The sequence below is a fragment of the Vigna umbellata genome, chromosome 5 (genome assembly GCF_029865625.1).
Source record: "Vigna umbellata cultivar VRB3 chromosome 5, Vumbellata_1.0, whole genome shotgun sequence".
In the NCBI taxonomy this organism is placed as follows: domain Eukaryota; kingdom Viridiplantae; phylum Streptophyta; class Magnoliopsida; order Fabales; family Fabaceae; genus Vigna; species Vigna umbellata.
The window spans coordinates 21,572,056-21,595,298 of NC_142169.1; the positions used below are offsets into that span (position 1 = coordinate 21,572,056).

The 23,243-nt window shown below is 41.2% G+C and overlaps 2 protein-coding genes across 11 annotated transcripts; both read right to left on the reverse strand.

Moving 5' to 3' along the window:
* Window positions 1-5,201: 5,201 nt before the first annotated feature.
* LOC148197917 (1,4-alpha-glucan-branching enzyme 1, chloroplastic/amyloplastic-like) lies at window positions 5,202-9,829 on the reverse strand. 5 transcript variants are annotated; one of them, XM_088092135.1, is made up of 10 exons: window positions 9,679-9,829; window positions 9,345-9,405; window positions 9,135-9,235; window positions 8,867-9,011; window positions 8,410-8,557; window positions 8,196-8,296; window positions 7,150-7,227; window positions 6,815-6,970; window positions 6,613-6,687; window positions 5,202-6,466 (listed from the first exon to the last, which is right to left on the reverse strand). In XM_088092135.1, the coding sequence occupies exons 2-10, from the start codon at window positions 9,378-9,380 to the stop codon at window positions 6,452-6,454; spliced, it is 855 nt and encodes a 284-aa protein (XP_087948261.1). In that variant the 5' UTR covers window positions 9,381-9,405; window positions 9,679-9,829; the 3' UTR covers window positions 5,202-6,451. The 5 variants fall into 5 exon arrangements, with proteins under 5 accessions (XP_087948261.1, XP_087948260.1, XP_087948259.1 ...); XM_088092134.1 differs by having other exon boundaries at window positions 9,674-9,828; XM_088092133.1 differs by having other exon boundaries at window positions 9,345-9,434; window positions 9,679-9,824.
* Window positions 9,830-11,011: 1,182 nt separating this feature from the next.
* LOC148197918 (1,4-alpha-glucan-branching enzyme 1, chloroplastic/amyloplastic-like) lies at window positions 11,012-19,433 on the reverse strand. Of its 6 annotated transcripts, none has more exons than XM_088092140.1 (4): window positions 19,067-19,199; window positions 13,022-13,424; window positions 12,800-12,910; window positions 11,835-12,514 (listed from the first exon to the last, which is right to left on the reverse strand). In XM_088092140.1, the coding sequence occupies exons 2-4, from the start codon at window positions 13,058-13,060 to the stop codon at window positions 12,173-12,175; spliced, it is 492 nt and encodes a 163-aa protein (XP_087948266.1). In that variant the 5' UTR covers window positions 13,061-13,424; window positions 19,067-19,199; the 3' UTR covers window positions 11,835-12,172. The 6 variants fall into 6 exon arrangements, with proteins under 6 accessions (XP_087948264.1, XP_087948266.1, XP_087948268.1 ...); XM_088092142.1 differs by lacking the exon at window positions 19,067-19,199 and adding an exon at window positions 13,545-13,685 and having other exon boundaries at window positions 11,835-12,505; XM_088092139.1 differs by lacking the exon at window positions 19,067-19,199 and adding an exon at window positions 13,545-13,685.
* Between the last annotated feature and the right edge of the window lie 3,810 nt (window positions 19,434-23,243).

Consider the following 23,243-nt stretch of genomic DNA (forward strand, 5'->3'; position numbering starts at 1 on the left):
TATTACACGAGTTTAAATATATTTTGATTTAAAAATTTTAACAATAAAGATTATACGAGTGTGTCCATATATTGATTATATATGTTTAACAATGCATATTAGACAAGTTTGTCCATGATGAGACAAATTTGACAATACACATTAGATATGTCTTTTCATATACTAATTAGATTAATATAACAAAAATTTTATAGGAGTCTAACAATACACATTAGACGAGACCGTTCATACACTGGTTAGAGGAGTATAACAAAAAATATTAGACGAGTCATTCCATACATTAATTAGACGATAATGAAAAAAATATTAGAAAATTATAAAATATATTGATTAGATGATGTCGCAACCGGAATCGCGACGGGACGACGATCCGAAAAATAAATCGCAGGGTTTTGAAAAAAAAGATTTGGAGTCGCCACCATAGTTTATTCTGGAAAACTACGGAAAAACCATAAAATGATAAGGCATGGTCTGCGAAACTGACATCTGTCGCAACCGGGATCGCGACGGGACGACGATCCGTAAAATAAAAACGTTTTTGAAAAAAAGAGATTTGGAGTCGCCACCATAGTTTATTCTGGAAAACTACGGAAAAACCATAAAATGATAAGGCCTGGTCTGCGAAAATGAGATTCTTGGTTCGGGAGTCGGTTACGTGTAGGGAAGGTATTAGCACCCTAAGGCAGTACCTTTAACTAAATATGCGAATATGATGTGGTTTTCAAAATGTTTAACTTTCCCCTAAAAATAAAATTCTAAAGAAACAAAATGTATTTTTTAGTTTTTTGGGCCCGACAAGGATTGACCTTGCTCCTACGTATTCTCATTAAGAATGAGAAATCAGGGTTCCGTAGTTCTTTTAGAAAACTGCTTGAAAATTTGTTTGAGAAATTTGTTTGAGAAAATGACTTTGGATTTTTGGGAAAGTGAACCTGACAAGGACTGGCCTTGCTCCTACGTATCTCCACTTTTGATGGAGAATCAAGGATCACGTAGTTCTGGCAAGCAAGACTGTTTGTTGTTTGAAAATGTGAATGTTTTTAGTTTTTGAAGATTTTATATTTTTTTTGGTGTTTTTATAAAAGACAATGTTTTCAGCACAAGGACGATGCGGGCGATCACACATGTGCTCAATATTTTTATAAAATGGAAAGATGTCTAGCACAAGGACGATGCGAACAATCACACATGTGCTTGACCTTTAAAACATATTTTTTGATTTTTAATTTATCTTTTAATTTTGCGTAATGAGCACTAGGCTGATGCGTATGATCGCACGAGTACTCATACGGCTTTTTGCTTATTGTTTGCGTAATGAGCACTAGGCTGATGCGTAAGATCGCACGAGCACTCACACGGCTTTGTTTGTTTTATTTTATTTTTTGTTTATATTTTTTATGAACAAATCCAACAAAATATAAGATGCAATATACAAGAGTGGAGTTATCACACAAAGGGCTACATACAGGAAAAAAAAAACAAATAAAGAAATAAAAATTTAAGAACAAAGCGAGAGAAACAAACCAACAAGGGGGTGCAGAGATAAAAACCCGGAGTGCAGAGAGTAGAAGCTCCTTTATCTGTCAGGGGTGTAAAAATGAAAACAGAAGTGCATCCTGAAATGTGTGTTAGGTCCAATTCCTTTTTTTTTTTTTACTGGCAGAAAAAACCCAAGCCCAGATGAAATGGGGTGCAGGGATATGATCCAAGGGTGCGGAAAAATGTTGACTTTATTTTTTTTGTTTCATGGTTTGGATAGGTCTGAGTCCAGTGGATGCGGGGTGCGCGGGTGAGAAAACAGGGGGTGCGTGAAGGAGGAAAACTTTATTATTATTTTTATTTTTTTTTATTTGTTTTATTAGTGAGAGTTGGGTCAGAAAAAGAAAAGGGTCCAAGGCCCTATTATTCTTCAGCTCTCAGGAGACGGGTCTCCCTCATTTCATTCTCATTTTTCATCTCCCCAGACCCAAATCTCGCTTCTCCCTCTGCTAGGAATTCGAACCAAAGGGTGCATTCCCTGTATGCCACCGAACCGGCCACCACGCCCAAACCAGCCACCGCACCATTACCCTCGTTCAGTCTCCGCGCCACCCCTTCCTCGAGCCAGCCACGGCGTCACCGTGCCACAGCTTTCTTGGTCTTCTCTCTCCGACACCGGCAAACCAGGACGCCACCCATTGCCGCGCCAAGCTTCTCTCCGTTTCTTCTCGACTTCTTCCCGCGTGTCCTCGGCGCCTGTAAACACGTGCCGCCGATTCAGCCGCCGCGAGTCGCGGACCAGAACGCCACCAGTGCGCCGATCGCCGTCGCAGATACCACTGGTTGCCGTGCCGAGCTTCTCCCCTCTTTCTCTTCTCCGCTTCACACTGTTATCTTAGTCTAGGATTCACGATGGGTCCGGAGGTGGTTGCAATGAAGGAATGGGTTTCTATGTAGCTGTAGGTGGTGATTTGGGAATGGGTTGGGTTGTTTCTTGTATTTCTTGCAGGTTTGGTGTGGTTCACGGTGGTCTGAGGCTGAGTTACATGGTAGCTTGCTGGGGAGTAATTGGATTTTGCTGTTAATCGTGTGGGTTGTGGACGATCAAGGGGTTCTTGGGCTTTGAGTGTGCTGAAGGAATTGAGATTTTTTGCGCGTGAGGGGGATATGGGTTATTGGTTACGCCGTGGTATAAGGTGTTGAGAATGAAGAAGGTAAGAGATGAAAATGATGGGTTGGCCGTGAGGTGTTTATAGTAGTGTTGGAAATGATGATGCTGGAGATAGTATAATGATGAAGATGACGGGTGTGGTCGTGTATTTGGTATAAGGATCCAGATGATGATAGGCTGTATAGCCGTAGGATAAGGTTGGTCGTGGCAGTGGGTTTGGGATCAAGTGTTGGGGTTGAAGATGATGGAAAATGTTCACGGGTGAGAGGATCAGAGGGAGCCAGTGCCCCTCGGCTGTAGTCACCCCCCCCTTCAGTGAAGATGATGGCCTCATTAAATTGGCAAAATGATCAAACTCTGTCGCAGCTCCCATTGGCTCACAAGCGTCGGTAGATTTTATTGGATGACTGTTGATAATGGGATAATTAGGTAGGCAAACATAATTGGAGGGTTGGTGAAATGGGAGACAAAGATCGTGGGAATAATTCAATGTAGGGCCCCTTTAAAACAAAGCCAGCAACGACGTTTGAAACTCAAATTGGACGAACGCCATCCAGCACCACATGACGAGCGGCAGAAGGAGTGACTTGGACGAGCGGCAGAAGAATGTCTTGGACGAGCGGCAGAAGAGTTGAATGAATTGGACGAACAGTAGAAGAATGGAAGTGACGGTCAGGACGAGCGGTATCTTAACGAGGACGAGCGGTCGCACAAGGCAAAGGACGAGCGTTCAACACCGAACGCTGGAAGAAAATAAGCACTAATAGTACGAACGCTGAAGACAAAACGAGCGTTCAAATGAATGACCGAGCGTTCAAATGAAGACCGAACGCTCATTAAACAATATAACCGAACGCTCACTAACACAGTACATGACCGAACGTTCACTATCGCAAAACAAAACCGAACGTTCACATAACATGAACGAACGTTCACATAACATGACCGAACGTTCACATATAACATGACCGAACGTTCACATAACAGGACTGGACGTTCACACGAAGACCGAACGTTAAAAAGAAGACCGAACGTCTACAGACCGAACGCTACATAACCCACGACCGAACGTTACTAACAAATAATATGACCGAACGTTCAAACACTCAGGACCGGACGTTTGAAAGGGGAGAAAACGAACGCCCACTACGGAGGACGAACGCTTTTCTTTTCTTTTTCTTCCTTTTTTTTCATTTTTTATTTTTTTATTTTTTATTATTCTTTTTTTATATTTGACACTCATGATGAAAATAAAATAAAATAAATCTATTGGTCAATCCGGACGAAATTGGGTGTTGACAGATGAGTATAACAAAAAATATTAGGAAAGTCTCTTGATATATTAATTATACAAGTTTAACAATACACATGAAATGGATCATTCATATATGAGTGTTTCTCCCTCCACCTCACCAGTCTCGTCCTGCACCTCCCAATTTTTGTATCATTCCACTTGTGTCCCTATTACTCTGTCATGACATATAGAATATTTTGACTGTTTTTATTTGGATGAAGTTGCACAGTTATCCGTACTTTGAAGTGCGGCTGCAATTTGAAATAATCTAAGTATAGTTGGAAGTGTAGTAAATCATGCACGCAGTTCAAAATGCAGTTGACGCACTTGAAAGTGCGGTGAAGCTTTTTATTTATTATATTTAATTTAATTTTATTTGCTTTGCATTTGGAAGTGCGTTGAAATTTTTTTATTCTACATTTATTATATTTGATTGTTTTTTAATTTTATTTGCTTTTTATATTTTTTTTATTAGTTTATTTAAATATTAAATTGTTTTTAATTAATTTGTTGTATTTTTGTGATCTTTTTAAACTTTTTATATTGAATTGTTAACATTTTTTTAATTTTTATTATATTGATATTTATTTAAATATTATTTATAATATAATTAATTTTAAATTTATATTTGTTTGTTAATATGTAATGTTTTTGAAATTATCTATTTATTTAAAAGATATTTATTATGCGTAATTTTTAGTTTTTAAACTGATAAAAAAAATAAAAAACAAATCAAATTCAAAAAATAGTAAATCAAAACAAAAAGCGAGAAAAAAAATTCACCGCATTTCCAGTTACGTCCAAATGAACCGCACTTCCAAGTGCGGTTACGCAATTTCAACTGCGGTGCCGTATGAACCGCGTTTCCAATTGCGACGCGATGTGAACCGCACTTCCAACTGCGGTTACGATTGATGCTTAACCCAATTTCCAAGTGCGACAACCTCTGTAATCGCTTTTTCGCCGACCTCTGCAACCGCTCTTTCGCCGGTGTGTTCTCAACCACGTCTTGACTCGACCTTTGTCGCATCTAACCCATAAATGCATCCAACCCAGCACCAATGTCCTCTCAACCATTACGGTTAAGGTCTCGACTTTCATGGATGCAGAAACCTGAATTCTTGGGATGGAAAGTCTAAGCACTGAACCCATTGGCCATTGATATTTCCTTCTGGAACATTAAACCGGTAGTTTGCTGTTGGTCGTGAATATAAACTATTCTAATTTTAAAAAATAGAAGTTGAAAGGAATTGAATGTCCAACCAACCCTTCGTAAAGTAAGGTAATTATTTTACTTTCTTTTTTCCACGACGTATGATGTCTTTATTACACGGATAGGAATTGCTACAACTCAACTTTTAAATATAAAGGAGACAGCTACCGAAAAAAGACCCCAAAGCAAAAGTCAGCCTCCTGCAAAATTTTCCACTATAAAAGTCCCTTTGAAGCCTCTAACTCTTAGGAGAGTATACATTATGGAGATTGACATTTGAGACTCAGGTTACGACATTGAATCCTAAAAAGAAAAAACAGAAAGATGGGTGTGATATCGCAATTATTACCTAGCAAGGCACATGTACAAGATTTCGAGTCAGTGTCCTGCCTCACTAAAGATTAACTAGCGCTCCCACTTATTCCACTTCAAATATGCTTCTTTGGTGTTTCAGTGTCGGTTAAACAACAAGATATTGGTTTGGCTAGTTTCACTGGGGATTTACTGCTGCCATCGTGTACTTGTAACATTTGTCCCAGAATCTTCTTATCAAGGATCAACTGGCTCTGGTTCAGCTTCATCTGCAAGGGCTGGTTCAGCTTCATCTGAAAGGGCTGGTTCAAGATCATTGTCGTCATCTGCAAGGACATAAACTGCTGCTGTTCTAGAAGGTGCATAGACGAGAAAGGATCGAGGTCGGTCATCATACCATCTGTTACGTGCCTGACCACGTAACCTTGCTTCACACAATGAATGGAACAGTACACAAGTGAATAAAACCTCTTTATTAATGAAATTCTGGAAATAACGAACAGAACCAATGACTGGGAGCAGGTTCTCCTTCAGCCACACGAGAGCATAACCTCTCTTACAATAAACTCAATAATCAAAAGCATCCCCTAACCCTAGGTGCCTCTCCTAATTAATACTAATTACGCCTTCCAGAAAAGGTAAGGAATAATCATAATTGCCAATTTATTATAATTAAACTTAATTGCCTATTTAATGTAATTATCTGGAAAGAATAAATCTGTCCTTATTAACTCTATTTATTACTGTCTTAATTACAGTAATAATCTGCCTATCCATCCGCTGACCAGCTATTCATTATGGACGCTCGTCCTCGCCCCTCGCAGGGACGCTCGTCCTCTCGTCCATGTTAGGACGTTCGTCCACATTCTGCTCGTCCTCGCTCGTCCTCGCCCCTTGCTCTGAACGTTCGTCCATGTTGGGGCGTCCGTCCTCGCCCCTCATCACCCTCCTGTATCTCTTCCTCTCATACACTCGCCAGGCCCTAACACCATCCTTCCTGTAAAATCACAAGAAAATTTACCGAGATAGTCAAAGCACTAAAATCAGGTCTGCAAGTGTGTGAAAGAACAAGCATAGGAAAATACAAACTAGAGACAACACAACTAGAGAAGTCTCAGACACAAGTTTAGAGAAGTCTCATACATTAGTGAAGTACTCAGCAGAGTGGTTGAGCCTATTGAAGCCACCAAACAAGGCATCATCTGAATCCAAAACAATCTGGACAAAGGAAAACATAATCCATTATGAAACAAATTCTCTAACATCGGAAAAGAAAAGGAGAAAATAAACTTAATGTTGGTCATAAACTATGTATGATAGTATCCACTACATGCAGATGTCATACCTTATATTTCCCAGGGGTTGAGCAGCCAACTCTGTAATCTGAATAGCTGTTATGCCAATGAAAATTGAAGACAAAGACGAGGTTGCCCCTTTCAAAGATTATAACTTTGTCACCTTCATTTTTCCGTGAAATATATTGGTGTTCAGCAGTCATGAACTGAGACAAAAAATTAAGTACAGTTAACGAACATAGGTTAAGTATATTATTGTTATTATGATTATGAGGTACTACAAACTTATATTTGTTATCTCTAATGATGAGCAATTGCCGTAAAAGATTTCATTAGGATAATTCATTGACTAGGAAATAAGAGACATAAAGATACGAATGCTTACACCAAACTTTTCTTCTAAAAGCTGCATGGCTCGATCAAATTCTTGCATTCCTTGATATCTTAAATAATCCGCATCTCCCTGATTAAGCAATACAAGATGAATTTTGTAACTTTTGAACAATGAATTATTTTTTCTTCTCTATTCCGTTAATAAGTATATGGAAGTTTTGTTTGATGTCAAGGTAATGCATGATAGAAAACAAAACAAAACATATATTTTGATGTTTTGCCTACAAAACTAAGATTCTATCAGATTCATCATAATCTTTATTGGATATTTCAGGAAACTAGTTTCATTTTCTTACTCCATGTCCATGTGTTTAACTGTTAACAATTTCATTTGATTTTCGTAGCATGCAATGTTAGAGATGTTCACATCACAGCCAATTCATATTATTTCCTCCATTACTCCATGTATTTCAAAGGTTCAAATATATTATATTCAGTAACTGTCACTAAATCAGTTTGGTGATTTTCAGGAAGAAAGAAACATGGTCTATATTTCGATGAAGAGGGATCCATACTGTTCGATAACAGTTTGTAAAAAGACGGAAACAATCTACAATAGCAAAGATGCAAACAATCAACAATAGCAAAGATGCAGAAAGAGAACAACTTTTCCATAACCACTGCTTATACTCATGAAGACAATAAAAGCAAAACAAATAAAATAAAGACTAATCAACCAAGATGACAAAATGGGAAGACAAAAAGCTAATGAAAAATACGAATCATTACATAACTTAATCTAACTGCCACCAACAAATAAAATACTTGGAACTCAGAATATTTGAACAAAAATTATCCTGTAAAAAATACATTAAGCCTAAAAGAAAGAATAGGGATGAAGAAAGAAAAAGTTGCATGGTACTCATTCCTCTAATGTTCAAACATGTATAGAAAAAGATCAGTATAGTTTATAATTCATCAATAATATGATGAACACATTTTGCATCAACGCAGTGCTCATCTAACTGAAATCTTATAATAAATAAATACTAAATAGTGGTAATATAAATTAGTAATTGCACAGGTCCAAGAACTTACCAAGTCAAATCTTCGCCTGCATTTATCATAACTGTAGTTGTTCCCTGGAATTACCGAGCCATTAGGAAGTTGTTGTTCACCTCTTGGAAAATCAATCCACTCTGAACAGAGCAATAACAAGTGAGAAAAACTTAATTTGAAAACTTAAAATCCAACTAGTCATGTAATTATTGAATCTCTACATAATAATGTTTTGGTAATCAAATATGCTTACCAGGATGGCCAAACTCATTCCCCATAAAATTCAAATACCCTTCACCACCAAGTCCCATGGTAATAAGCCTAATCATTTTGTGTAATGCAATACCACGATCTATACGAGGTGTAGATGGCCTGTCTAACGCCATGAAGTCATACATATCCTGAAGAAGGCAACATAATATTAGTAAAATATAAATGTTCAGTTGCAAACTGCATTCATACACTTTATACAGCAGAAACAAGTGTCCTTAAATGATTCAACAGAAGCAAAGAACCAAAAGAATTCAAGAAACAGCCAGAGAGTCGGGCCATGTTATATCTCTAAACTGATACTCAACATCAGAAGCTGATTGCAAATGCATACGAGAAATTTCCATAAGATTTATAATAGTCAAGTAATGTAAATAAGCACTTCAATTCATCATGCAGTTTCAAATAGGTGAGAAACAATATATAGAAGAAACAAACACCTTGTCCATCAACCAAAATGCAATTGTCTTGTCACCAACCAAGGCCTGATCATGACTCTCAGCATAAGCTACACATTTTTCCAGCCATCTTCTGTTTGTTAGTGTGTGGACAATATCACCCATTTTCCAGTCCTCATCTTTCTTCCTACACACAAAGGACAGCACTGAAATCAAACATGGATTTCTTTTCACACTAATATACAATGAAGCTCATCCAAATGGGTTTATAACACAATATGCTGTATCTGTGCTCAAAAGTAAAGGTTACTTGAGAATCTCAATCCACTTGTCTGCAATGGCCATTTGCAGGCGATAATCAAAACCAACCCCACCATCTTGTGTAGGAAGGCAGAATGTTGGCAGTAAAATCTGGAAATTTAGAAACAGAATTTGAAACCAAACTTTGCTTAGAAATTAAATTGTGCATGAAATTATTACAACAAAGAACAAGAAAGCTAAATTGAAAATTAAACATTACAGCAAAGAAGATGAGTGCATCAACCGTAAACTCCATTTTCTGTACTGTGATTCTTGTTTCTCTGTTTTGGACAGCCGTGAAACTTTCAAGCTTTGAACAATAAAAACATTCACCCAAATGCATCAAAGAAAACTAAATGAAGAAAGGAGAATAACACTAACACAGCCGTGACTATTCAACACAAATGAAAAGAAATGAAACACTTCAAAAATGAAATTACAAAGCTTCAAATTACAATAACAACTTGCACAAACAGAATACAGAGTGCAGTTTATAGAATACAAAGATGATAACAGCAGATGAATAAAAGCTTAAATGGAAAAGTGTACAAAACCGAAGGAGAAGGCACCAAGAACTTCAAGCTACATCACCCTCCATCTTTCCAGTACTTTTTTTTTCTCAGTGAAAGATAATAATGCCTCTCAAGGTGGCGGCTGGGTCTTAACTTCCCAAAAATGAAAGATGACTTGTGCCCTTTTTCTCGCCCATTCCTCTGGACCAACTTTCATTTGGCTTCTTCGTGCACCTCCCTCTTTTCAACGCAACATCTGCTGCTGTGTGCTTCTTCTTTCTTCACGCACCACCTAAGAAAGCTGCCATGGACGCTCACGTTTCTGGATCAGTGCTGGATGCACCCCCAAAACTGCTTCCCAGGCCTTGGGCCGTGGTGGGCCTCACTGGACAGTGCACCCCTACATTGTTGGATGCGTGTGGAGTGTGCTGGACGTGTGCTTACTTCTTTTGCCACCTAAGAAAGCTGCCCATCACACCCTTGCTTGCTGGATGCCACCTCCTAAGTGTGGGCCGTGTGCTTCAATTCCCGTGGAGACCTTGTTGAAGCTGCTGGTGCAGGCCGTGACACTCCTAATCTCCGTGTGCACCTCCCTCCAAAGCCAAGCACCACGTCTTCAAAGCATGCTGGACCTGCTTGCTTTTGACACCCCTTCACGTGTGGCTCTCCTTGCTGGACGTGCTTGCTGGAATAAAGCTCCAAAGGTGCATAAACCAAGTTCTGGAAAAATGAAAACCACTTCCTCTGCTGGACCGTGAAGCTCCTTCATGCGTGATGCCTCCTGGACTCTACTGGATGCACCGCTGCTTCCCATGTGGCTTCGCTGTTGCTGAATGGAAGAAGGCGCTGGATGCGAATCAGCTGGGAGCGTGAAAGAATGGGCGTGTGCTGGACCGCAACTATTGGACGTGCGCTGTCTGGATGTGTGCGGACGTGCTGGACGTGCGCTGAAGTGTTGGACGCTCGTGCTATCCGCGAGAAGCCAAATCAGGACGTGCGTGCCATCTGCTGGACGCTCGTCGTGGGCGTGTGCTGAAGCTGCTGGACGCTCGTCGTGGGCGTGTGCTGAAGCTGCTGGACGTGCGCTGAAGTGTTGGACGCTCGTGCTTCTGTTGGGTGCAGGCCGTGAGCCTTTTTTTCTTCCAGCACCACTTCTTAGCTTCTCCAACCAAGCCCATCTCCATGTGCACTCCCATAATTTAAATCCACACCTCCTCAGATTACTTTTTAGCCTCTAAATGTCCCAAATTGTATTTCCGAAATTTTCCCTACAATTAATAATGCAAATAATTAGCTCAAATCATTCAAATTAATTAAAATAAGAATTTCTGATCAAATTAAGCACAATTAGGAAAAATGGGAAAATACCAGATATTTAAGCACAATTTCCCGATTAATTCTAGTATAATAAACTAAGTGAAGTGAACAAAATATTGACTCATCAATTCCACTCACCTGGAAATGGAATAAAATTTGAATTGTCAACTGCCAATTTCATTGAGTCATATAGAGGGTTCGAGTTCAATCATCATACTGTCTTTTTTCTTTACAACCGTTACACAACCATTTATACTTGACCAATGAAAGTCAAATCAAGTTCAAGAGTTGACAACTACTCAACTCCTAAAAGCAGTTTGAATAAAATGTTAAAGTTGTACATTTATTTAAAACTTTCAAGAGGATAACGTACATCTTCACCAATGGTAACAGCCTCGGGGAAGAGGCCATGAATGAGATCATTAGCCAGCATCAGGTAAACCACAGCATCAACATCAGTTGCCATACCAAAGTACTCACTGTAATTTCCAGTGAATGCTACCTACAGCAAGATCAATAATAAAAAAGAAAAAGAAAAAAATGATTAAGAAAGAATATCTAAGTGAAACAGAATCCTCTGCTTCAAAGTCTAACCACGGGTAGAATATATTTCATTAGTTGTTAAAATGGTAAAATTCAACTTTGTTGAAATTGCTAACACCAAAGGAGACTTCTCAATTCAAAGTTTAATGTTTTTAGTGGGAGTAGATGATAGGTGAAGATCTACATCATTATCTAACTGTACAATCAAACCATTTCAGTTAAGCAGGTCATATTCATTCTCATGATACAACACTTCTCGTGCATCCATCAAATTGTACAACTTAATGTGTTACGTGCCTGACCTCGACAATTGCCTCACACCGAGAACGGAACAATACTTACGTGAATAAAAATACTTTATTATTGAAATTCTGGAAATAAACGAACACAACCAATGACTGGGAGCAGGTTCTCCTTCAGCCACGCGAGAGCATAACCTCTCTTACAATTCCTCAATAATAAAAAACATACCCTAACCCTAGGTGCCTCTCCTAATTAATACTAATTAATCCTTCCAGAAAAGGTAAGGAATAATCATAATTGCCTATTTATTATAATTAAACTTAATTGCCTATTTACTGCAATTATCTGGAAAGAATAAATCTGTCCTTATTAACTCTATTTATTACTGTCTTAATTACAGTAATAATCTGCCTATCCGCTGGCCCGCCATTTATTATGGACGCTCGTCCACGCCCCTTGTAGGGACGCTCGCCCTCGCGTCCACGTTCTGCTCGTTCTCGCTCCTCCTCGCCCCTTGCCCTGTACGTTCGTCCATGTTGGGGGTTTCGTCCTCGCCGCGCTCGTCCTCGCCCACCATCTCTGTACGTTCGTCCATGTTGGGGCGTTCGTCCTCGCCCATCATCTCCCTCCTGAATCTCTTCCTCTGATACACTCGCCAGGCCCTAACATAATGGCTTTTGCATTGTTTGCAGTCTAAAACCAGACCTTGCAAGGCCACCAAGGATGCAAGGAATGGGCTTGTCACACAAACAAAAATAACCTGGAACTGTTTTTCCTAATTTTATAAGTTTCGCTTAATTCAATTTTCAGAATATTTGACAAATTCAAATATCCAGAGTAAGAATAAGAAAACAAACAAGCTCATCAAAGCAATAAATCTGTCCAATCATATGCAACTTTCTGATAAAAATCTAATGGTATTGATAATTTCTCCCTTTTCTAATTCAATTGGCATTCTAATAATAATCCTTGAACACTTAACCAATAACAAAAGTAGCAAAACTAATCTTAAAATACCAAGAAACTTAAAGGCCAAACACAAAATCCAATTAGAGTGTACCTGCAACCCATGATGAGTGTACATCATTGATGTAACACCATCAAATCGAAATCCGTCAAACTTGTATTCATCCAGCCACCATCTTGCATTTGAAAGTAAATATCTTAGTACCTAAAATAAGAATTAAGGTCAGTCACTTACTATTCTCCAAAAGGTAGAGAAGAATCATGATGAAAATATTATCATAACTAAGCCAGTGAATTCTGTGGAGCCAGCACTTACTTCCCAGCTTCCATAATTGAAAAGGCGAGAATCCCACATCCAATGATAACCTCGTGACCCAGGATGGAAGTAATGTGTTAGGGCCTGGCGAGTGTATCAGAGGAAGAGAGTCAGGAGGGAGATGATGGGCGAGGACGAACGCCCCAACATGGACGAACGTACAGAGATGGTGGGCGAGGACGAGCGCGGCGAGGACGAACCCCCCAACATGGACGAACGTACAGAGATGGTGGGCGAGGACGAGCGCGGCGAGGACGAAACCCCCAACATGGACGAACGTACAGGGCAAGGGGCGAGGAGGAGCGAGAACGAGCAGAACGTGGACGCGAGGGCGAGCGTCCCTACAAGGGGCGTGGACGAGCGTCCATAATAAATGGCGGGCCAGCGGATAGGCAGATTATTACTGTAATTAAGACAGTAATAAATAGAGTTAATAAGGACAGATTTATTCTTTCCAGATAATTGCAGTAAATAGGCAATTAAGTTTAATTATAATAAATAGGCAATTATGATTATTCCTTACCTTTTCTGGAAGGACTAATTAGTATTAATTAGGAGAGGCACCTAGGGTTAGGGTATGTTTTTGATTATTGAGGAATTGTAAGAGAGGTTATGCTCTCGGGTGGCTGACGGAGAACCTGCTCCCAGTCATTGGTTGTGTTCGTTTATTTCCAGAATTTCAATAATAAAGTATTTTTATTCACGTAAGTATTGTTCCGTTCTCGGTGTGAGGCAATTGTCGAGGTCAGGCACGTAACAAATTGGTCCGACCTGCCGGATCATATTGAAGGGAGGAGTGCGCGATGGAGGGAAAAATGACGGCCATGGACGGGAGGATAGAAACCCTGGAAATCTCCATGGGCGGGCTGGAATCAGCGGTCCAGGAACTAGTAAGGATACTAGGCGAGCGAGGTCGACGGGAGGAAGGACGCCTGGATAGTAGCCAGGGGTCAGTAAATGGAAGGAGGAATGACGAGGATGAGAGAGTTGGAGGAGGCTTAGGAGGGGGACACCGCGAAGACCAACCTTATTGGAGGAAGAAGGTTGAATTGCCCGTGTTCGAAGGCAACGAACCTATGAACTGGATTTATAGGGCGGACAAATTCTTCGAGCTCCAAGGGGTGCCCGAGGACGAGAAGTTGCGACTGGCATACATCAGCATGGAGGGACTTGCCGGACACTGGTTCAGGTTTTGGAGAGAGAAAGCAAGAGACCGGTCATGGGCCGGGCTGAAGGAGGCATTAGTAGTGCGGTTTGGAGGCCGAAATCAAGGAACGGTCTTTGAGCGTCTAGCAGCATGTAGACAGACGGGTCCCGTGGGGGACTACATCCAGGAATTCGAGGTGCTGGTGAGCCAAGCAGAACAAATACCCGAGGCACAGTTACTGGGGTATTTCATGGCCGGCCTACAAGAGGGGATTCGTAACCAACTCAGGTTACTAGACCCGAAGGACTTCATGGATGTCATGAGGCTAGCCAGGGACGTAGAGGCGTTCCAAACAGGGACGCGGGGAAGTGGGGGATTCAGCAACAAGGGGCAGTCGTGGGGAAAGACGAGCGGATCCGTGGCAAGGGTGGACCCCAGCCGCAACAACCAGAACCGAACGAACGCCGAAGGAGGCCCCAGGAGGGGGAATGAGCGTACGTTCTCTAACGCTCAAAGCAGGAACGTACGGGATTTACCGTACGCAGAGTACGTCAAGCGCAGGGAGGAGGGGAAGTGTTTTCGATGCGACGGACCGTTTGGTCCAGGCCACCGCTGCCCAGAAAGAGGGCTTAGGACGCTGATCTTGGCCGAAGAGGAGGAACCAGGAGGGGAAGAAAAGGAGGAGGTAGAATGCGAACAACTGGAGCTGTCCGCTTTTTCAGCGGGAGGGCTCACCCAGCCCCAAACGATGAAGCTGCACGGCCAAATAGGGACGCAGCAGGTTCTGATCCTAATTGACAGTGGCGCCAGCCACAACTTCATAAGCAGGGAGCTGGTGGGAGACCTAGCCTTACCCGTGGTGGATACGCCATCCTACCGGGTGAGTTTGGGGGATGGATGGAGGAAGGAGACGCGAGGATGTTGTGAGTCAGTAACGGTCCAGATAGGGGATGTGGTGATTAACGAACGTTTTCACTTGTTCGACTTGGGCGGAGTAGATGTGATCCTGGGGGTCGAATGGTTGGCTAAGCTGGGCGAGGTAGTCATTAACTGGAGGCAGCTAACCATGGCGTACGTACAAGCAGGGAGCAGGGTAATTATCAAGGGGGATCCAACGCTAACTAGGAGGTTGGTGGAACCGTCAGCCTTGCTTAAAATGACCGAAGTTGAGATGTGGTCATTAGTATGGGAGCTTGGGGAGACGGAGAAGGAGAAGGGGATCAAACCGGACGTTGCGGAAAAAGAAACGTTCGGTCCAGAACTGACTCCGGCACAGACGTTCGACATGCAGCGAATCCTGGGACGATACGCGGAAGTGTTTCACGAGCCGGAGGGACTACCCCCTGATAGAGGAATGGTGCATCGCATACCCTTGAAGGAAGGGACGGACCCCGTAAACGTAAGGCCATACAGATACCCTCATGTAATGAAGGGGGAGATTGAGAAACAGGTGGCGGAAATGCTGGCGGCAGGCGTCATAAGGTCAAGCACCAGCCCATATTCAAGCCCTGTAATTTTGGTGAAAAAGAAGGATGGCAGCTGGCGGTTTTGTGTGGACTACAGGGCCCTAAACCGAGCCACCGTGCCTGACAAATTCCCTATTCCCTTGATAGAGGAGTTGTTGGACGAACTGAGGGGAGCCAAGTATTTTTCGAAAGTGGATTTAAAGTCAGGCTATCATCAAATAAGAATGGGAGCCGGTGACATAGAGAAGACTGCTTTCCGGACGCACCAGGGCCACTACGAATTCATGGTAATGCCGTTCGGCCTAACCAACGCACCAGCCACTTTTCAGAGTGCCATGAACCAACTATTACAGCCTTACCTGAGGAAGTTCGTACTAGTCTTTTTTGATGATATACTGGTGTATAGCCGAACGTGGGACGAGCATCTGGAGCAGGTGGCGACGGTGCTAAGGGAACTCGTGACACATAGCTGGGTCGCCAACCGTAAGAAGTGCGAGTTCGGCAGGACCCAAATAGGGTATCTAGGCCATCGGATATCAGAGAAGGGGGTGGAGATGGACGAGGACAAGGTGAGGGCAGTGCTGGAGTGGGAGAAGCCGAAGATGTAACATCCCAAAAATTCACCCTTTAAAATTCAAAATTTTAAATGTTGTAATAATACATTTACGGTAACACCCCGTAACCTCATACTTGAATCTATATATAAGATTTAAGCTCAGAGTTGACTACAAAGATAATATTGAATCCTTCTAATTTGTTCTTCCATCTCTTCCTTCCTTTGCACATGATCACGCGACAATCCTTCATCTGCTCCCGTATAACAATTACGTTATACGATCATCGCAAAAAGATTTTCCGGCACAAACAAACAAGTAAGGGTGAGCTAACATACAACACAACAGTTATAAAACATGCATAAATGCTTTGATATAAACATCATATAAAATTTATGTCAGACATCCTCATTTACCATCATACCACAATTCCTACTAGACACTCATCCGGATGATACGTTGATGAGCGGTCACGGGAGGTTATGCACTTGTGATGACTTCAAATTTTTCTTACAAATACACTTTCAAAATACTCCATACCATTCACAAGGTTAGTCCCCTCACTATGTCCAAAACCGGCACATAGACCAGGACCTCCTGCTCCTCTCACCACATAATTCATCCTTCTCTACTTGAGACTGGATGAAATATTAGAGTATCAGGATAACCTCCAACTACGGGACCCTCAACATCAACATATACACTAATACAATAACATTTCAGAATCTCTCCATGAGATTCATACCATACTCATATTTCTCAATTCACATTATATAATTACAAAACCTCTCCACAATCTCATATCAACATCATAAAATGCATTCCTTACAGTTATTATCACATCTCATGCATTCACACATATCACATTACAGCATATATTCCAACCTTTATACATTTAATTCCATTCAAATTCAGAATCTAACACTATTTGTATAATACATTTGAACGAGCACTATTCATCGAATCAACTGAACGAACGCTACAGGATGAACGCTAATGGCCGAACGCTACTGACAACGCTACTGGACGAACGCTAATGGCCGAACGCTACTGACAACGCTACTGGGCGAACGCTACAGAACAACACTAATGGTCGAACGCTACTTGCTGAACGTTACATGGACGGACGCTCTGAGACCGAACGCTATCTGCCGAACGCCATCTATCGAACACTATTTGATTGGGTCATACTTGGAACAACGCTAGGGAATCATGTACTATTGAACCGAACGCTAAAACTCCGAACCTTGACCGAACAGTCATAGAACAAACACTGAGAGATCAAACACTAGGCCGAACGCTCAAAACCGAACACCCTATTGACTTCAATACTGTTTGGACGAGCGCTCAACGATTAACCTCCATCAAGACGAACACTCTCTATGACGAGTACTACCCGAGGACAAACATCATCGAGAACGACCGTTCCATATGAACGATCACTAACCATAAACATCACCAAGATCGAACGCTCACTATGGACGCTCACTAACTGAAACGTTATCAAGACCGAGCGTTCACTAACACATAATATGACCGAACGCTTCAGATTGAAGCCTAAGACTAAGTGATCAAGATCGGACGCTAACAATCACTAACAGATTTTGAGATCGATCGCTTAAGATTCAAACTTTAGAATATTCGATTAAGGACGAACGTTCTCTACAACCTATGGACGTTCGCTATCGAGACCGTACGCTCAGGATTGTTACCCGAGAATACCAAGTTAAGAACGAGCTTCACACTCACTGATATCCAAGAACTAACGCTTATGATCCAAACTTAAGAATAAGCAACTTATGACCGAACGCTATTTAATTCATCAAAACGAACGTTCATGATCTAAACTGAACCCTTAAAGCCGAACGCTCTCCCGTCAAGAACGAACGCTAAATGCCTAAGCCAAAGCATGATTAAGACCGAACGCTACTACCAAGAACGAACGTATTTTCTTAACCTCATTTGACTTTAGACTATTTGCGCAAACGCTAGAAAATCATACTCTATAGGTCGAACGCTGAATACAATTCCATATTTTCCGAACGCTAATAATCTAAACCTCAGGACACCTTATCCAGATCGAACGCTATAAATCGCTAATACACTAAGGCCTAACGTACACTAATACATCAAAACCGAACGTCCAGGATTCAAACCTAATAATACCAGCTTAATGATGAACGCTCACTAACACAATTAAACCAAGGTCGAACGTTACACTGACAATGAAGGACGAACGCTAACGCTCTCCTAATACGAAATCGAACGTTCATTATAACAGACGAACGCTAACTATAAAATTTAAGGACGAACGTTCACTATAACATTTAAGGACGAACGCTCACTATAACACTTATGGAAGAACGTCTAAATTACCAACGAACGTGAACGCTCGTTACCTTATATCACCATAAACGAACGCTCAACCCATTCCTGCCAACCACTAATTGGTCGAGTAACTTGGACGAATGTCTTGTGCATAACAACTTCACCTAAGGACGAACGCGAACGCTCGAAACCTTAAAACACAAAACCGAACGCTCACAGAACAATCCCAGAACGAACGTAACGCTCGTTAATGAAGGAGGCAAGACCGAACGGTTAATTAGACCGACTACGAGCGTTAGTGGAGCGAACACTCGTTCTACACTTTAATTGGACGAACGTCCACTTTTGACTCACCAAATTTGGACGAACGTGCAATTTTGACTCACCAAAATTGGACGAACGTGCATTCTACAGAATTCTGCAGAATCGCACAGAATGCAGAGAAAACCCAGAAACCTTAATCTTCATCTCCTTCTTCCCAAATTTTACCCAGATTTACAGTAACCACAAAATATCTCAAAATCAAGGAAGTAAATCAAACTCCCCTTACCTCTTGGAAGAAAAGGAAGAAGCTGCAGCTACCAACACGGTCCAGCCATCTCCAAGTCCAGTGGGGAAGATGCTCTCCGATCCGACAAATCGGCAGAGCACCAGCCATCAAAGAAGTGCAGCAACCCGTCCAGTCATCTTCGTCCACCGTCCAGCAGAGTGAGCAGCAACCGTCATATCCAGGAGGCACACATCCAGCTTTGGAGACCAGCACTTCACAGTCCATGCAGAGAGAGTTTTCCCTCGTTCCCAGCTACCACCACAGAGGTGTCACTCCCCCCGTCTTTTTCCCTTCCTCTCCTTCCACTCCAATAATGCACCCCAATAATGAGACCCTCCCCCTTCTTTTTCCAAGCCCTCCCCCGTAACCAAGCACCCCAATAATTGCATTCAAATAATGCAAGTGATGGGTGACCACCATGTCCCCACCATACCCCCCACTACTCTAACAAAAAAAAAAACGGGTCTTACATTCTCCCCAACAACAAAAATTTTCGTCCTCGAAAATTATGCCTATCAAAACTAGTCAAGGTAGGTTTCTCCCATATCATCCTTTAACTTCTAGGTAGAGTTGCCTGTTCTACCATCCCAGATGACCTTGACTCGTTTGACAGTTCGTCCTCAATCCTTACTGGTTGCACTTGAACTAACAAATCCTTTCTGGCTTGCATACTCTCAACCTCAAACACTGACCTTAGGTGATCTTCATGCTCACGTGAAGGAGGTAAACCAGAAACTTCTTCAGGAAAAACATCTAAGAAGTCATTCACAACAACGAGGTTTATACTCCGATTCTCCTGCGCCGCAAGATCTGAGACTTGAGTCATTTCCATAGGTGATAACACTAAGAAGCAATCATGATCTTCCAGGAGGTCTTGCCTAAAGACACTGATTGACAGAGACATATCTTTCTCTTTATCATTTGAAACCTTGCATCTTAGCCTATGCTCAAACCTTTCTTCTGCGTGAACTACTAATCTTGAAACATCCAACTAAACTTGACTCTGAATCATCCACTTGCTGGTAAAACTTGATCATTTCCTTCAAATTTTTCACTTAACCTAAGATCCTAACAATACTTCATTCCTCTTCAAAGACCTCATGTTATGCCTCATCTGACTGCCTCTCGAAATCCTCTCCTTCTACTTCCTTTCTTGATACTTATTTCCCTTAGTCCATTTTAGAATTTTCTATTCCTTTCTTAACTTAAACTTTAGGCCATCCACCACTTTCTTATTCAAATTCCAATAATCACTGATACCTAGATTCATGTTACCAAACTCTCACAGTGTTACTCCGTTTCTCACCAACACTTCCATTTCTTCTGACTGTTGACGTTACTGATATACTAAACCCAACTCATTTCTCAAACCTTGCTACAACCATGCTTATCCACAGCTTCCTGAATCTAACCTCTGAACTTTTTGCGAACGTACGATTTAAGATCTTCTAACTTTGTTTTCTTGAAATTTTCTTCTCCTATAACATTACTTCTAAACTCCAATATCTTCACTCGTCCTCCGAAGCTTAACTTTTAGTCTTCTAGCTCCTATCTTCGAGGCAAGAACTTGTCTCAAGGGCTTAAACCAATTCCAATAAAGGTATACAATTCAAGTTGCCCTTGAATATACTTTCCTATACTACTATCGAGCACATTACACTACCACAAAAGCAAGAGCAAAACAGGAATTACTACAGGAAACAACACTAAACTCTAACTCATTCTTACCTCAAACCTTCAGATTTAAGAAAGGAAAACCATCTATGGTAAAAGCCATGAGTGTGCACCCTCATTACTCTTATCAAGACGTTTTCTGTTCTCAAAACTTCTAGTTAGAGACACACTCTACTATTATAGACTTAGAGGAAATGGTAAATTATACCATTTAGACTCAATTCTTCACAGAGAAGGCACGATAGACCCACAACACAGAGTTCATCCTAAGGACGAACTGCTCTGATACCATTAATGTAACATCCCAAAAATTCACCCTTTAAAATTCAAAATTTTAAATGTTGTAATAATACATTTACGGTAACACCCCGTAACCTCATACTTGAATCTATATATAAGATTTAAGCTCAGAGTTGACTACAAAGATAATATTGAATCCTTCTAATTTGTTCTTCCATCTCTTCCTTCCTTTGCACATGATCACGCGACAATCCTTCATCTGCTCCCGTATAACAATTACGTTATACGATCATCGCAAAAAGATTTTCCGGCACAAACAAACAAGTAAGGGTGAGCTAACATACAACACAACAGTTATAAAACATGCATAAATGCTTTGATATAAACATCATATAAAATTTATGTCAGACATCCTCATTTACCATCATACCACAATTCCTGCTAGACACTCATCCGGATGATACGTTGATGAGCGGTCACGGGAGGTTATGCACTTGTGATGACTTCAAATTTTTCTTACAAATACACTTTCAAAATACTCCATACCATTCACAAGGTTAGTCCCCTCACTATGTCCAAAACCGGCACATAGACCAGGACCTCCTGCTCCTCTCACCACATAATTCATCCTTCTCTACTTGAGACTGGATGAAATATTAGAGTATCAGGATAACCTCCAACTACGGGACCCTCAACATCAACATATACACTAATACAATAACATTTCAGAATCTCTCCATGAGATTCATACCATACTCATATTTCTCAATTCACATTATATAATTACAAAACCTCTCCACAATCTCATATCAACATCATAAAATGCATTCCTTACAGTTATTATCACATCTCATGCATTCACACATATCACATTACAGCATATATTCCAACCTTTATACATTTAATTCCATTCAAATTCAGAATCTAACACTATTTGTATAATACATTTGAACGAGCACTATTCATCGAATCAACTGAACGAACGCTACAGGATGAACGCTAATGGCCGAACGCTACTGACAACGCTACTGGACGAACGCTAATGGCCGAACGCTACTGACAACGCTACTGGGCGAACGCTACAGAACAACACTAATGGTCGAACGCTACTTGCTGAACGTTACATGGACGGACGCTCTGAGACCGAACGCTATCTGCCGAACGCCATCTATCGAACACTATTTGATTGGGTCATACTTGGAACAACGCTAGGGAATCATGTACTATTGAACCGAACGCTAAAACTCCGAACCTTGACCGAACAGTCATAGAACAAACACTGAGAGATCAAACACTAGGCCGAACGCTCAAAACCGAACACCCTATTGACTTCAATACTGTTTGGACGAGCGCTCAACGATTAACCTCCATCAAGACGAACACTCTCTATGACGAGTACTACCCGAGGACAAACATCATCGAGAACGACCGTTCCATATGAACGATCACTAACCATAAACATCACCAAGATCGAACGCTCACTATGGACGCTCACTAACTGAAACGTTATCAAGACCGAGCGTTCACTAACACATAATATGACCGAACGCTTCAGATTGAAGCCTAAGACTAAGTGATCAAGATCGGACGCTAACAATCACTAACAGATTTTGAGATCGATCGCTTAAGATTCAAACTTTAGAATATTCGATTAAGGACGAACGTTCTCTACAACCTATGGACGTTCGCTATCGAGACCGTACGCTCAGGATTGTTACCCGAGAATACCAAGTTAAGAACGAGCTTCACACTCACTGATATCCAAGAACTAACGCTTATGATCCAAACTTAAGAATAAGCAACTTATGACCGAACGCTATTTAATTCATCAAAACGAACGTTCATGATCTAAACTGAACCCTTAAAGCCGAACGCTCTCCCGTCAAGAACGAACGCTAAATGCCTAAGCCAAAGCATGATTAAGACCGAACGCTACTACCAAGAACGAACGTATTTTCTTAACCTCATTTGACTTTAGACTATTTGCGCAAACGCTAGAAAATCATACTCTATAGGTCGAACGCTGAATACAATTCCATATTTTCCGAACGCTAATAATCTAAACCTCAGGACACCTTATCCAGATCGAACGCTATAAATCGCTAATACACTAAGGCCTAACGTACACTAATACATCAAAACCGAACGTCCAGGATTCAAACCTAATAATACCAGCTTAATGATGAACGCTCACTAACACAATTAAACCAAGGTCGAACGTTACACTGACAATGAAGGACGAACGCTAACGCTCTCCTAATAC